The 15,576-nt window shown below is 49.9% G+C and overlaps 1 protein-coding gene across 8 annotated transcripts in view; it reads left to right on the top strand.

Annotated features, from left to right (window-relative positions):
• LOC139237998 (zinc finger protein 79-like) overlaps positions 1-15,576 on the top strand; it is a 48,420-nt gene that overhangs the window by 14,285 nt on the left and 18,559 nt on the right. Inside the window, exon 3 of one of the 8 annotated variants that reach the window (XR_011588555.1) lies at positions 7,022-9,893. The exons of 4 other annotated variants lie outside the window; for them this stretch is intronic. Coding sequence is in view for 2 of the 4 variants with exons in the window: in XM_070867390.1 (XP_070723491.1) it covers positions 6,453-6,678 (226 nt within the window). In the remaining 2 variants the exon portion in view is untranslated. Of the gene's footprint in view, positions 1-5,060; positions 6,425-6,452; positions 10,349-15,576 lie in introns of those variants that run through there. 3 more of the 8 variants (XR_011588554.1, XM_070867390.1, XM_070867391.1) reach the window with 3 other exon arrangements.

Here is a 15,576-nt window from a genome sequence, read left to right as displayed (position 1 = left end):
TGAGCTGTCCAATCGCAAACACTAATGCAGGTAGGGAGCATCCATAAACCCGGGGGCTGGATCTGCCATTTTACTTTCGATTTGGATAATGGAGGAGTACAGTATGATGAAGATGATAAGACAGCGTGCTAGGAGGGTTACCCCCGAGGCAAACGAGGCCCTTGTTGGGGTCGTAGAGAAGAAATGGAGAGACTTATGTAGCAGGGGTGGGTCTAGACCCCTCCTAGCTATCTTTAACAAGATATGGAGAGAGATAGCACAGGAGGTCTCTGCCTGCGACATTGATGTCTGTACCAGCACCCAGTGTCGAATAATATTTACCAATCTCGACGGGCACTTCAGAGAAGTGTGAGGTGATGCACTTTGGGAGGGCTAATAAAGAAAGGGTAGGCCACTTAATAGTGTAGCTGAACAAAGGGACCTCGGGAGTGCTTGTCCACAGATCCCTGAAAGTAGCAGGCCAGGTGGATAAGGTGGTTGAAGCAGGCATACGGAATGCTTGCCTTTATTGGCTGAGGCATAGAAGAGCAGGGAGGTTATGCTTAAATTGTATAATACATTGGTTAGGCCACAGCTGGAGTACTGCGTGCAGTTCTGGTCGCCATATTATAGGGAGGATGTGATTGCACACAAGATGGTGCAGAGGAGATTTACTAGGATGCTGCCAAGAATGGAGAATCTTAGTTATGAGGACAGGTTGGATAGGCTCGGTTTGTTCTCATTGGAACAGAGGAGGTTGAGAGGAGACCTCATCGAGGTGTACAAAATATTGAGGGGCCTGGACCTAGTAGATAGTAAGGGTCTATTTCCATTGGTGGAGGGGTCTATTACGAGGGGGCATAGTTTTAAGGTGTTTGGTGGAAGGTTTAGAGGGGATTTGAGGGGGACTTCTTTACGCAGAGGGTTGTGGGGATCTGGAACTCGCTGCCTGGGAGAGTGCTGGATGCAGAAACCCTCACCACTTTTAAGAGATGGTTGGATGGGCACTTAAAGTGCAGTAACCTGCAGGGTTACGGACCTAGAGCTGGTAATTGGGATTAGACTGGATGGCCTTTTGTTGGATGGCACAGATATAATGGAAAGTACTGCAGTAAATAGCATACGGCCAGGGTGATCTGGACTAGTGTCGATCGCCTGGATGGGTCGGAGAGGAATTTTCCCAGATTTATTTCTGGCTTTTGCCTCTCCCAGGAGATCACATGGCTCCAGATGGGGTGGAATGTAGATGTTTTCAGTATAAGGGGTGTCGCAGTTGTGTGAGGCGGACTGGTTGGGCTGGGTGCTCTTTGCCTTTCCTTCATTGTTCATAGGTTTATACGTAAACTTTAGGGCTGCTGACCAAGGGCTGTGCGGCTCTTTGTCGGCCGGCGTGGACACGATGGTCCGAAATGACCTCCTTCTGCGCTGTAAATTTCTATATTTCTATGTTTGACCATCAGAGAAACTATCTACTAATGGCCATACTGGTCACCATCCACACTGAGAGTGAGAGATAGTCATCTAGAAGGCTCAGCTGATGAAGATGACTATCTCTCCAGTTGAGCATTCTTGATGTCTATCACTCGGCCAGTAATGTTTCCACAGTTCTCCTTTGTTGCAGCATCTGAATGAGAGATGGTGGTCTTGGGGCTACAGCCATCAGGCTCCTCAGGTGATGCTGTGACATTCAGGAGGAATGGGCTTCAAGGCCAGTGGACATGGATGGGTTCACTTGTCATTTCAGCAGGCTCTGGCTGTGAACGGACATTGTACACTTTTAGACTCGGTGTGGGGTAAGTCAGCATGTCTGTGGTTGATAATGAAGAAGAAAGTCATGGGCTGCAGCAGGATATCAATATACTGGTCAGATGGTCATAGCAGTGGCAAATGGAATTTAATTCAGAGAAGTGTGAGGTGTTGCACTTTGGGAGGGCTAATAAGAAAAAGGGATACACATTAAGCCAGACCAATTTAGGAAGAAAAAAATCTGGGAAAATTCCTCTCCGACCCATCCAGGCGCAATTGACACTAGTCCAGGAGATCACTCTACCCGTATTTTATTCCCTGCAGTACTTACCATTATATCTGCGCCATCCAACAAAAGGTCATCCAGTCCAATCCCAATTACCAGCTCTAGCTCCGTAACACTGCAGGTTACTGCACTTTAAGTGCCCATCCAAACATTTCTTAAATTGGTGAGGGTTTCTGCATCCACCACTCTTCCAGGCAGCGAGTTCCAGATCCCAACAACCCTCTGCGTAAAGAAGCTCCCTCTCAAATCCCCTCTAAACCTTCCATCAACCACCTTAAAACTATGCCCTCTCGTAACAGACCCCTGCACCAATGGAAATAGGCCCTTACTATCCCCTATGTCCAGGCCCCTCAATATTTTGTACACCTCGATGAGGTCTTCCCTCAACCTCCTCTGTTCTTAAGAGAACAAACCCAGCCTATCCAACCTATACTCATAACTAAGGTTTTCCATTCTAGGCAGCATCCTAGTAAATCTCCTCTGCACCCTCTCGAGCACAATCACATCCTCCCTATAAAACGGCGACCAGAACTGCAAGCAGTACTCCAGCTGTGGCCACACCAATATATTATAGAATTTAAGCACAACCACCCTGCTCTTATCTTCTATGCCTTGGCCAATAAAGCAAGCATTCTGTATACCTTCTTAACCACCTTATCCACCTGGCCTGCTACTTTCAGGGATCTGTGGACAAGCACTCCAAGATCCCTTTGTTCATCTACACTATTAAGTGGCCTACCGCTTATTGTGTATACCCTTTCCTTATTAGCCAACCTCACACTTCTCTGAATTAAATTCCATTTGCCACAGCTATGACCACCTGACCAGTAGATTGATATCCTTCTGCAGACCATGACTTTCCTCTTCATTATCAACCACAGACATGCTGACTTACCCTGCACAGAATCTAAAAGTGTACAATGTCCTATTATACCGTTCACACCCCGAGCCTGCTGAAATGACAAGTGAACCCATCCATGTCCACTGGCCTTGTCGCAGCATTACTTGAAGAGCCTGATGGCTGTAGCCCAAATGCCTGGAGGACACTGTGCCCCACCATCTCTCGTTCAGCTGCTGCAACAAATGAGAACTGTGGAAACATTACTGGCCGAGTGATAGACATCAAGAATGCTCAACTGGAGACATATCTTCATCACTTGAGCCTTCTGGATGACTCTCTCACTCTGTGTGGATGGTGACCAGTATGTTCATTAGTAGATAGTTCCTCTGATGGTCAAACATAGAAACATAGACATTTACAGCGCAGAAGGAGGCCATTTTGGCCCATCGTGTCCACGCTGGCCATAAAACCTCTGCACGGCCCTTGAATGGAGACGGTGCCCAAATTAGACTTAAAGGGCGCAGGTTCCGACCCCAGTCCAAATCTTAGCAGGGAAGCTACATAAGATTACCCAGCTTCATTATAATCCAGCAGATCTACATATTCAGTGGATCATTACAATTTAAAATCTATTTAAAGCAACCAGGCTGTTCCGCGTCTTGCGGCACTGGTCGGATTCACGCCTATCGTGGGACACTGACGACAGTATATCGGCGATCTTGCCCCATATTTTCTGATACATCCGGGGTGGAGGTTTCCCACTCCCACCCCGGGTTAATTGGCCCACCGCGTTGCGACTTCATTGACCAATGCGTCATTTGCTTCGTCAGAGAAGGGTTTTGCCCTCCTTCTCCCTGCAACCTCCTGCACACTCTCTCCCGAGTCCTCGTGCGACATCTCCATAATGTTTTTCTTTCTAACAATTTACAACAATCTTTTCACTTTATAACTAACTCCTTCACAACTATAGCACTTGAATAATCAGCAATCCTTCACTCCTTCAAAAATCAGCAATCCTTCGCTCCTTCACAAAAGCTCTACTCTCTTTCCCTCCCTTTGTCTTCTGAGCATGCGCAGATGACCCCTGACCCCTCGAATCGCGGGAAAAGTTATTTGCTTAAAAAAAAGCGCATGCGCAGAACGGCCATTGCTATGACGCCAGCCTTGCATGACTGAATACATCGCTAAGGCCCATTTCACATCGCTAAGGCCCATTTCACATCGCTAAGGCCCATTTCACATCGCTAAGGCCCATTTCACATCGCTAAGGCCCATTTCACATTGTTAAGGCTACCGTCCAAAATAGAAAGCCGAAACTAGCAGTCAGAAAAATGGGCGATATTCCAGCGATTCTGAAAAATAAAAAGGAATTGAATGTAATATCTCTAAGTTTGCAGATGACATTAAGCTGGGTGGCAGTGTGAGCTGTGAGGAGGATGCTGGGAGGCTGCAGGGTGACTTGGACAGGTTAGGTGAGTGGGCAAATGCATGGCAGATGCAGTATAATGTAGATACATGTGAGGTTATCGCTTTGGTGGCAAAAACAGGAAGGCAGAATATTATCTGAATGGTGACATATTAGGAAGAGGAGGTGCAACGAGACCTGGGTGTCATGGTGCATCAATCATTGAAAGTTGGCAGATGGTGAAGGCGGCAAATGACATGTTGGCCTTCATAGCGAGGGGATTTGAGTATAGGAGCAGGGTGCTCTTACTCCAGTTGTACAGGGCCTTGGTGAGGCCACACCTGGAATATTGTGTACAGTTTTGGTCTCCTAATCTGAGGAAGGACATTCTTGCTATTGAGGGAGTGCAGCGAAGGTTCATCAGACTGATTCCCGGGATGTGAAGAAAGACTGGATCAACTAGGCTTATATTAAGAATGAGAGGGGATCTCATAGAAACATATAAAATTCTGTTAGATGCAGGAAGAATATTCCCGATGTTGTGGAAGTCCAGAACCAGGGGTCACAGTCTAAGGATAAGTGATAAGCCACTTAGGAGGTGAGGAGAAACTTCTTCACTCAGAGAATTGTGAACCTGTGGAATTCTCTACCACAGAAAGTTGTTGAGACCAGTTTGTTAGATATATTCAAAAAGGAGTTAAATGTGACCCTTACGGCTAAAGGGATCAAAGTGTATGGAGAGAAGGCAGGAGTGGGTACTGAAGTTGCATGATCAGCCATGATCATAATGAATGGTGGTGCAGGCTCAAATGGCCTATTGCCTGCACCTATTTTCTGTGTTTTCTGCACAGTCATCATCATAGACAGTCCCTCAAATCAAGGATGACTCGCTCCCGTGGCAAAAAGTTCAAAGGTGTTTGAATGAAAGACCTAATATTCCAGGTCTGAACCACATCTTGAAGGGTGGAAGATGCCTGTGCTTGGATTTTGTTTAACGTGGGGTGGCCGTTGCACACCAGCCACCACACGGGCTTAACAAAGCTCGGTTCTTGGTCCAGTGGCAAAGATTAACCAAGACGACTGGAAACCAGCTCTGCTGCATGGACCTAATGTGCACCCATGTCGCAGTGTGGGCTGGCCTGTGCTGCTCCTGGGCCCTCGCTTCTTCTGGGCCCTGAACTCGCGCCTCTCCTGGACCCTGCTCACATCCCTGTACAATCTCTCGCTGCTCCTTCGCCCCGACGTCGCCGCTCCTGCAGTACCTGCCCACGCTCCAATCAGCAACCTGCATCTTGGTGATGTCCCTCTTCACAGTACCCACCCAGGCAATGTCATGATGAAGGCAATTGCCAGGTCGCATGTTTGGTGGCCCAGCATTGACTCGGACTTGGAGTCATGCGTGCATCAGTGCAACACTTGCTCGCAACTAAGCAATGCACCCAGGGAGGCTCCACTGAGTCTGTGGTCATGGCCCTCCAAACCCTGGTCCAGGATCCACGTAGATTTTGCCAGCCTCTTTCTAGGAAAGATGTTTTTAGTAGTAGTGGATACTTACTCCAAATGTATTGATTGCGTAATCATGTCATCCAGCACGTCCACAGCCACCATTGAAAGCCTCTGGGCCATGTTCGTCACCCATGGCTTGCCCGAATTCCTTGTCAGCGACAATGGACTGTGTTTCACCAGCTCAAAATTCAACGAATTTATGATATGCTTGATGACATTATGGGTCAGGTGTGCTCCGTTTAAGCCTGTGTCTAACAGTCAAGTGGAGCGGGCAGTCCAAACAATGAAGCAGAGCATGAAACGCGTGACGGATGGCTCCCTGCAGACTCGCTTGTCTCGCATCCTGCTCAGTTACTGGACGCGACCCCACTCGCTTACTAGGGTTCCCCCAGCAGAATTGTTAATGAAGAGAGCCCTCAAAACCAGGGCTCTCCGTAGTCCACCCAGATCTTAATGATCACGTGGAAACCCAGCGACACCGGCAGATCATGTGCCACGATCGCGCGTCTGTTTCACGTGACATTGATAACGACCCTGTGTTTGTCCTGAATTACGGTCATGGTCCCAAGTGGGTTGCTGGCACTGTTTTGGCCAAGGAAGGGAATAGGGTGTTTATAATCAAACTGTTAAATGGCCAAACATGCAGAAAGCATTTAGATCAGACCAAATTGTGATTCACTGACAACCAGGAACGACTTGAAGAGGACATCACCATCGACGATCCACCAACACACACACAACCAGCAATCGACCTCGTTGTCAATCGCGAGGATGAACCCACCGTTCCTGACAGTCCGGTCAGACCAGCCGCGGTGCAGTGCAGCAATGGTCCGACCAACTCACACACGCCAGGGTTTGAACTTAGACGATCAACCAGGGAACGAAGGGCTCCGGACCGCCTCAACTTGTAAATAACGTGTACCGAAGACTTTGTGCGGGGGCGGGGCGCAGTGATGTTATGTTTGTAATTATGTAATACTTGCCACCAGAGGGCGCGACTGTTGGAGTCCTAATGGTCACCTGCACACACGTGCAGGGCCAGTATAAAAGGTTGGCTGCCATGTTGTTTAGGCACGCTGGAGTTGTAATAAAGAAGACGAAGGTCACACTAAGTTTAGCTCACATTACTCAGCCTCGTGGAGTTCTTCTATACACAACAGAAGATACCTGCAGAGCACCGCCTCACCTCTGTGAACGGGAAGCGGTTTGACTGTACGAATGTGCAGAGAGTCACTGACATGTCGCCTTCGTCCACCAGCATTCAGTACACCCTCGTCTCTTCATGGAGGAAAACCATATCAACCGTGACTATTGTCTGACAAAGCACCTCTCCCTGTTGCCTCTCCCTGCCCTTGCTGCCTCTCCCTTGTCATGTATGTAACCTTTATGTAACAACACTGCAATACTATATATACGTAAGAAATGCACACCTTGACCACAGGGGGTGAACTTGTGGGAGACACTCCTCACCTGGTCACCCAGGTATATAAAGGGAGGTCCCACGCAGGGTCATCACTTCTTGGTCCTGTGAATAAAGGTTCAGGTCATGGAGTGACCTTGTCCATAGAATGTGCCTCGTGTGGATTTGTGGTGTTGTGTAAGGACTTTACATCCCCGCTGCCTCTCCCTGTTGCATCTCCCTGCCCCTTCAAGCATTTTTATGAGCAGCCTCCAATGGTCACTTTAAGGACTGTCTGTTAAAAGTAAAAGTAAAATCTTGCATTTATACAACCCCCTGAAGTACCTCTTGAAGCGTGCTCAGTCTTGTAATGTAGGAAACACGGCAGACAATGTGCACACAGCACGAGCAATAAACAGCAATTTGATAATGATCAAATAACCTGTTTTAGTGACGTTGGTTGAGGGATAAATATTGGCCAGGACACCGGGGAGAACTCCCCTACTCCTCATCCAATACTGCCCTGAGATCTTTTATGTCCACCTGAGAGGGCAAATGGGACTTTGATTTAACGGGGGAGAAATTGGCCTGGTTTGCGCCTCCCGTTAGCACCTCCGGGGGGCGGTAACGGTCCGCGAAGGGGTTTCCGACCGGGCACGGCAATTTCACTGCCGCCCGCGAGCTTCCCTGGCGGTTTTGCTCTGGCGCTAACACTTACCGCCTCGCTCTGTAGCGCCCTGTAGATCGTGATGTCATCCGGTGCGCAGCGCCCCGTTACCGCCCCGGATGCAATATTCGCTGCCGCCCCCTGCAGCATCGCCGGGTGTCAACACCGGCAGCTGCAGGAGGCGTTGTCACCTCGGCTGGCCGCTTGTGGAGCGATATTTAACGGCAGTGCTGGTCAGGTAGGGCAAACTTTATCAATATTCCCAGTCTGGTGTCTTTCGTTTTCTTAGGGCCCCGCCATTCGTCAGCCCGACACTCTCTTAGAGGGCTTGGGGTTGTTATACACCTCGCACAGGTCCCGTGGCCCCACAGAAATATGATGCAGATTGAATGAAACCCTCATTGGCCCTTCCCTTTCAGTGAGGGAAGGAACCTGTACAGACAGCAGCGCTGCACGGAACATTGCTCAGGGCTCTGCCGTTACCGCCCCTCTCACTCACTTTATCGCTCTAAGGGAAGTGATAGAGCTTGATTTAACACTCCACTTCCCTCTTGGAACACTAAAGCGTAAATTCCCGTTAGCTGCCAATCTTTTGCGCCTGGCTATATTTTTGCTCTCCCGCAAAAGTTATCGCCTCAAACGGGGAGCTACACAATTTCTGGTCCGATGTCTCATCAGAAAGACGGCACCTCTGACAGTGCAACACTCCCTCAGTACTGCACTGGAGATTCAGCCGAGATTATGTGCTGAGGTCTCCGGAGCGGGACTTGAACCCACGACCTTCTGACTCGGAGGGGAGTGGTGCTGCCCATTGAACCACAGCTGACACGGTTGGTCTGTTTAACGTCTGGTACGCTCTGCCCACTCGCACCAGAGAATTGCAATCGGGGTCCGGCAATTGTGCAGGACCACCATGTGTATATTGTCAGCAGCTGTAGAAGTGCAAAATTCATGGGAAACCCCTCCCCAGTGTTTGGACTCATTGGAAAGGAAATTTAATTTGGAACTATCTCCCAGAAAATTTGAAATCCTAAAGTGCACATGGAAGAAACTATGAACTTTAATCGAATTTGGGATTTTACAAAGCAGATTGAACCTGCGTGGGCAGGGCTAAGGAACTATCCCTCTAAGAAGCCAGTTTGATTATTGAAACTGCCTGGGGCATTGAGACTAAAGTAAATTGTCTGGAAAATGGATACTCGAAAACCCTTCTCCACAAGAGACATTAACATTGCAACAATTAACTCAGAGATGGCCAGTCATCAACCTGAACCTGGAAAGCCATTTTCAGCCTATGCATAAAAATAAAAGGCCCACTCTAGCCTGTATGCAAAAACCAAGCACAAAAGAACATTGTGATTGCCAAGCTAATATTTCCATCAAAAAACAGATTTAGAAGATCAGCCCACCCGAGACATATTAACTTTTAACGATCCTGCCAAAATATGACAAAGAATTCTTGAGCCCACCAAAATTAAACAAAGAATTCTGGACTGATTTGGTGCGAAAATTAGGACAGCCCAAACAGTATAACTGGGTCCCTGTTTTAACAAAGGGTATGCTTTGCTATGCTGCTTATGCTACTGCCTTGAGAGACACTGCTTGTGCTAGTGCTAGTGCCATACTACGCCTATGCCATCAAGAAGGGAGAGAAACCAACGCGACAATTGTAAACTAACTTCTCCAGCCTCGACGTCCTGAAATCGAAAAGGAAGTAAGAACATCACTATCGCGGCAGCAACGGACTACAGCCAACTAAAACCACGAAACAAAATTTCACGAGGAAGAAACAGAAGAATCGAAAGTTTCCACTCTACAATCTAGGCCTGACTACCAACAGGTGAAAACATTACCTAAAAGGACTTTGAAACCTATTTCTAACAAAAGAAAATGGGTACTTGCCCCACAAATCCAAAACGCGCCCTACCGCATCAGCGGACTCAACCCAACTGAAGATTGCGCAGTAAGAAGTCCCCTCCAATGTTCGGGGTACCGCAAGCAGAACCTACAGAATCCAATGAACCCTGAAACCGCGAACTACCGCTAACTGACCAGAAAGGATTGGTAAGCATAGTCCCTGTTTGCTCTGGAGCCTAACCTAGCCAGTATTAGGTATTTGGGAGGTGGGAGGTATAATTTGAATGTGTGATGTACTGTTCTTTATTAGTGTAATTATAAGTGTGACATTGTATTTTCTTATCCTTAATAAAATCAAAGTTCTTTTGCACCAAACCAGTGGTTTCTTGCATTTTATCACATCCCCCAAATAAATCCAGAGTCTAGAACCCAAGGGAGTGGGAGCGATTTGAACCGCTCAAGTAGGTCAGAGGTGAACCTGACCCCCGGGACCATCCCTTACAAAATGGTGACCATGGCAGGACTCTGCTATAAGGGGTATGATGCAGAGAATGCTGGCTTTGGAGAAAGAACCAAGATGGAATAGAGGATTTCCTCCTATGTGTATAAGAAGGTCAATGTCACTAAAGAACGGGTGCTTGATCTATTGCGCATTGAGCGTCCAGTTGACGCTGCAGCCCAGTTTTCAGCAAGCAAGGACAATAAAGAATCAGTAGAGAAGGCAATTTGGTTGGTCTGTCTACAGCGACAGGTCCAAATCCCAGACAACACCGTTGAGTCACTACAGGCAGAACTATGGGAATGTGCAGAGACATCACATGAAAGGGCTATGGCAGGAGAGAGGTTATGGGGAGAACTCTGTAAGCTAAAACAGGGAAAGACCCAGCTCATGGAAAGGTTTAAAAACAGTCAGGACTATTTTCAATGTCAGGTTACCGAGGCTAAAAATAATGAAAAGATACTGAGGGAGGAAAGCACTCGCCTCACCCTACAAGTAAAAGAGCTGGAGGAGAAATTAAAAGATGTACAGGCAGCATATAAAGTAGCTAGCTCTAACAAATTTGAGTCAGGAGACCACGGTCCCTGCCAGCAACAAATCAAAAGTTCAAACCTTGCTCTGTTCAAGGCAAAAAGGCATGGTATGCCTGGTACCGCCCAGGTAAGCCTGGAAGAGAAGGAAGAAAACTGTTCAGCCACCACCTGTGGCACCGGTGACTACACCGGTGCAGCAGCGGGAGAGGCGAACGAGTTGCGGGGCGGACAGGGATAGCGAACCACCACCACCTGTGGCGTCGAGTTTCAGCTCAGCTTGGCAGCAGGGAGGAGGGGTAGGCGAGCCAGAACAGGAAGAGCCAGAACCAGGGCCAATGTGCCCGGTCTGGCAACAGAAGTTTGGCCCGCCCACCAGTACCAGGGGTCAAGGGCCCCTGGAAAATCAGTTTGTGGTTCCCCCACACTCCCCAACAGCTTAGGGCTATGATAAACCACCTGGAAAAGCTAACTGCAAAGGGAGACCCCTCGGTTCACTTTATGGAAGTGGAACAGGCAGGGGATGTTAATGGGTGCGATGATGGCGAGATAGCAAAGATGCTCCTCCTATCACTGGACGGCAAGCTGTACCAGTCCCTCTCTACCAAGAGGAAAAGGGGACAGAGAACATTTGCCGCCATCGAGGAAGACATTTTAGAAGCCATGGGCTGTAATGACAGGAGTCCCTTCTCCAGAGTAGAGAAAACAGTGCAGCTTACAGGGGAAACTCCACAGGCCTTTGCAGACAGACTGTGGCTTGTGTACCAGAGCGCCTGTGCAGGGGACCTCGACCGAAATCACAAGCCGGGATGAGAGAGCCCACTGGCTTCGAAGCCTGGTAGCAAACAGCTTACCCTGAATAAGAACCAAGGCTGAGGCCTGGTTTGACCCGAGAGATCCCCAGGCCACCGAGCAGGGAGTGGTCAGGCAACTGACCCTAGCCTACCAGAATGGCCGGGGGACGGCAGAGCATCCACCCAAGGGAAGGGTCCACAAAATCAGACCTAGTCAGGATAAGAGGGAATGGCACCAGGAGGGAGGGAACCCCTCCGATACAAAACGTACCTGCTTCGGGTGCAGAAAGAGTGGGCACTGGATAAAGGATTGTAGGAATCCATGGAAGAGTAGTGCAGGGAAGAGTTCTCCAGCCCCTGCCCAAACGACCGAGACCGAGAAACCAGTCTCTCCCCACACGTTTGATACATGCATGACTGCGCTCCGAACAATGCTAGATGGCCCTGGGAGGGTAGCTGCTGCCACTGGTACCGAAATCCCATCTGCCCCATCCCAGCCAAAACAGTGACTGGGACAGGCACAGCCTGATCACCTGTGTTCCCTCGAGTACGATGCGTGGGGGAGACCGACCATTCAGATGGAAGTGGAAAAGGTGAAAGGGACCTACCTGCTGGATACCGGTGCCTCAAGCACCCTTGTCTATGCAGCTAACCCCGCGCCTCACCTCTGTCTAGCGGGGTCCCCTACAGCTTTGTGGATTTCACAGGCGTCGAGCAGGCTGGCTCATTCTCTGTTCCACTCTCCATTCATTTAGGTACACTCCACACTAAGTGGACTTGTGTCCTGATGAAGTGGGAGCAGGAAGGGAAGGGATCCTGGGGGCTGACTTCATCCTAGGCCACAGGATCCTAGTGGATTTAAGAAACCACTGTCTTTGGGGGTCAGTCTGCATGGGACAGGAGAGTGAAGTGATGGTTAGCCCAGGTAAAGGGACGGTGTGCACCATGAAACTAAAGGAGGGTTACGACCTTGAATCACTCGTCAGTAACACCCCGATAAAGTACCAAGAGTATGTGACGGCTAACCTCGCAGCTTTCGCCACTCACAAACACGACTGTGGAAGAATAAATGGGGTCGAGGTTAGTATAGATGGGGATCCCATGACCTGACCACAGAAACAGTATAATTTCCCCAGGGAGGCGGAGGCAGACATGGAAACAGCCTTGGGGTATTGAGACCAATAGCCACCCATGTAAACTCTCCATTGTGGCCGGTTAAGAAATTGGACAGCTCCTGGAGAGCCACGGTGGACTATCGAGTACACAACCGTAACATCCCCGCCTGTGCACCCACTGTTGCTGCCGTCGCCGACCTCAATGGAAGTATCCCAGTCTCCGCGACCACCTTCACGGTGCTGGATATTTCCAAAGGGTTCTGGTCCATACCTTTAAGAAGGGAAGATCAGTACAAGTTTGCTTTTACCTTTAAAGGACAGCAATACACTTGGAACTGTCTCCCTCAGGGCTTCCACCACAGCCCCAGTATTTTCCACCAGTGTATGGCCAACTGTTTAAAGAGCTTCAGCAGACCCCAGCAGTTGGTGCAGTATGTAGACGACCTGCTCCTATTCACCGATGAGGGGGAGGAGTATGGCCCACTGCTGGCTGAGCTGCTGGAGCTGCTGAAAGAAGAGGGATTTAAAGTAAACCCCAAGAAGGCACAGATCGGCCTGAAGGAAGTAAAATTCCTGGGACTGGCTGTGCGCGCAAGGGAGAGAGCCATAGACAAAGCTAGAAGGGAAGCAGTGCAGAAGTTACCAGCCCCCAATACAGTGACAGGAGTAAGATCTTTTCTAGGGCTAACCGGGTACTGCAGAGATTTCATTGAGGATTATGCAGCCACCACAGCCCCTCTGCTCCGACTCCTTCACAAGGGAGTGGAGTGGGAATGGGACAAAGGTTGTGAGGCAGCATTTATCCAACTCAAGAAAGACCTGCAGACCACGCCAGCTCGAGGGGCCATAGATGGGGGTAAAGAGTTTTTCCTGGAGGTAGCAGCCAGTGGGGACAGCCTGAGCGCAGTACTGCTCCAAGAGCGGCACGGTCGGCTGAGACCAGTGGTCTACTCCTCCAGGATACTCACGGACGTGGAGAAGGGATACTCTAACTGTGAGAGGCATCTCCTAGCCACTCACTGGGCTGTGAAAAGATCACTGATCTTCACAGGGCGGTCCCCTATCACACTCCTTACCCACCAAATGCCCACCCAAATGCTCCTGGACGGGAGAATCAAGGATGGGACAGTGAGCAGTGCCCGCATTGCTCGCTGGACCCTGCTCCTCTCTCAAATGGACCTAAGGGTAAAGGATCTCTGTGAGGCAAGACTCGCAGCCAACATGATCTATCCAGGGACAGCCCACCGGTGTTCTGTAGAAGTGGTATGGGAAATTAACATAGGCTTTCGGGCTGGGTTACACCCCACAGGCCGAGAGATCTATGTGGATGGTTCAAGCACGGTATCTGCAGGCGAACGACTCACAGGCTGCGGAGTTTATGACCCCGAGGCAGGCATTGCCCAGGCGATTAAACTCCCCAGTACTATGAGTGCCCAGCACGCTGAACTGTCGGTGGTGGTGTATGTAGTCACACACCCCGAAGAATTCCCTACCCTATACACACTTTGCTCGGACAGTATGTTCACATGCAGTTCGTGTACGGAGTACCTGGCTATTTGGTCCCACCGCGGATACACATCCGCAGACGGGAGACCCCCTGGCAATTAAGCCCCTACTGGAAAAGATTATGACAGCCGTGGGGGAGGAAGGGACGGTCTATATACATAAAGTGAAGGCACATTCCACCACAGAACCCCGTAGCGAGGGAAACCAGCAGGCTGACATGTTGGCCAAGCAAGGTGCCCGCACGGGCAAGCCCTGGGACCCGTACAATCCAGGCCCCATTGCAACAGTCAGGGGCAGGATTGGGACGACAGGGAGGGCAGGGGTTCCTTTGCCCCCAGACCTAAAAACGGTTCAGACCCAAGACCCCATCCTCAAAACTGTCCTGAACACGCTAGCTAAAGGGGAAAGGTTAGGCGGCCCGTCCGGCACCGCAGCGATTGCCATTAAAGAAAGCGTGCTGTTCAGGGGGGAGCAATGGTAGTGCCGCAACAACACCGGAGAGAATTCCTCCAGCTGGCCCACGAGGGTCCAGGAGCAGTACACCTCGGACCTGAGACCACCTGGCAACGAGTGGAACAGGCAGGGTGGTGGCCAGGACTCGGGGAGGATGTTCGCCAGCTGTCTGGTGTGCGCGGCCAACAGCCCCGACCTCCAGAAAAGAAAGGTGTCTATGGGACCTATCAGGAGGATAGAGGGACCCTGGCAGTCGATCCAAATCGATTACATCGGGCCCTTACCCACTGCCCAGGGAGGTTACAAGTAATGCCTAGTATTGGTGGACGTATTCACCAAATAGGTGGAAGCCTTCCCATGCCGAACAGCCACTGCCCTGGGAACAGCTAGGATCCTGGTCAGAGAAGTGTTCTCTCGATGGGGACTACCACAATACGTGGAGTCCGACCAAGGGAGTCACTTCACCGGGCAGGTGATGCAGGAGTCCCTTAAGGTACTCGGCATCAAAGGGAAATGACATGTCACCCACAACCCGCAGTCATCCGGGCTTGTGGAGCGTTTAAACCGCACTATCAAAGAAAGGCTACGCAAAGAGACAGGGGACTCACCCAAAGGGTGGGTAGAGCTCCTACCACTGGTCCTCATGGGGATCTGGGCCAGCCAGTCAAAGAGCACGGGGTACTCCCCGTATGAGCTCATGACCGGCAGAGCCATGCGAACCCCCACCCATGTATTAGTCCCGGTACTCACGGAAGGTCAGCTTAGGGAAGCGAGCCGGGACAGCTTTGTCAGGAACCTGTTTGAACATCTTAAACAGATTCACTGGCAGGCTGCTAACAACATGGGAAAACAGCATCGGAGCAACCGAATGCTGCTAGAACCCGTAAACTCCATGAATGGGAGATAGGGGACCAGGTTATGGTGAGGAACTACGCTAGAGTAGGGGACTTTGAGGCACTGTACATGGGATTGTACCACATTGTCGACAAGACA

Source organism: Pristiophorus japonicus, chromosome 24, assembly GCF_044704955.1.
Source record: "Pristiophorus japonicus isolate sPriJap1 chromosome 24, sPriJap1.hap1, whole genome shotgun sequence".
NCBI lineage: Eukaryota > Metazoa > Chordata > Chondrichthyes > Pristiophoridae > Pristiophorus > Pristiophorus japonicus.
Note: the sequence above shows the minus strand (reverse complement) of the source record. Positions and strands in the feature narration are given on the sequence as shown.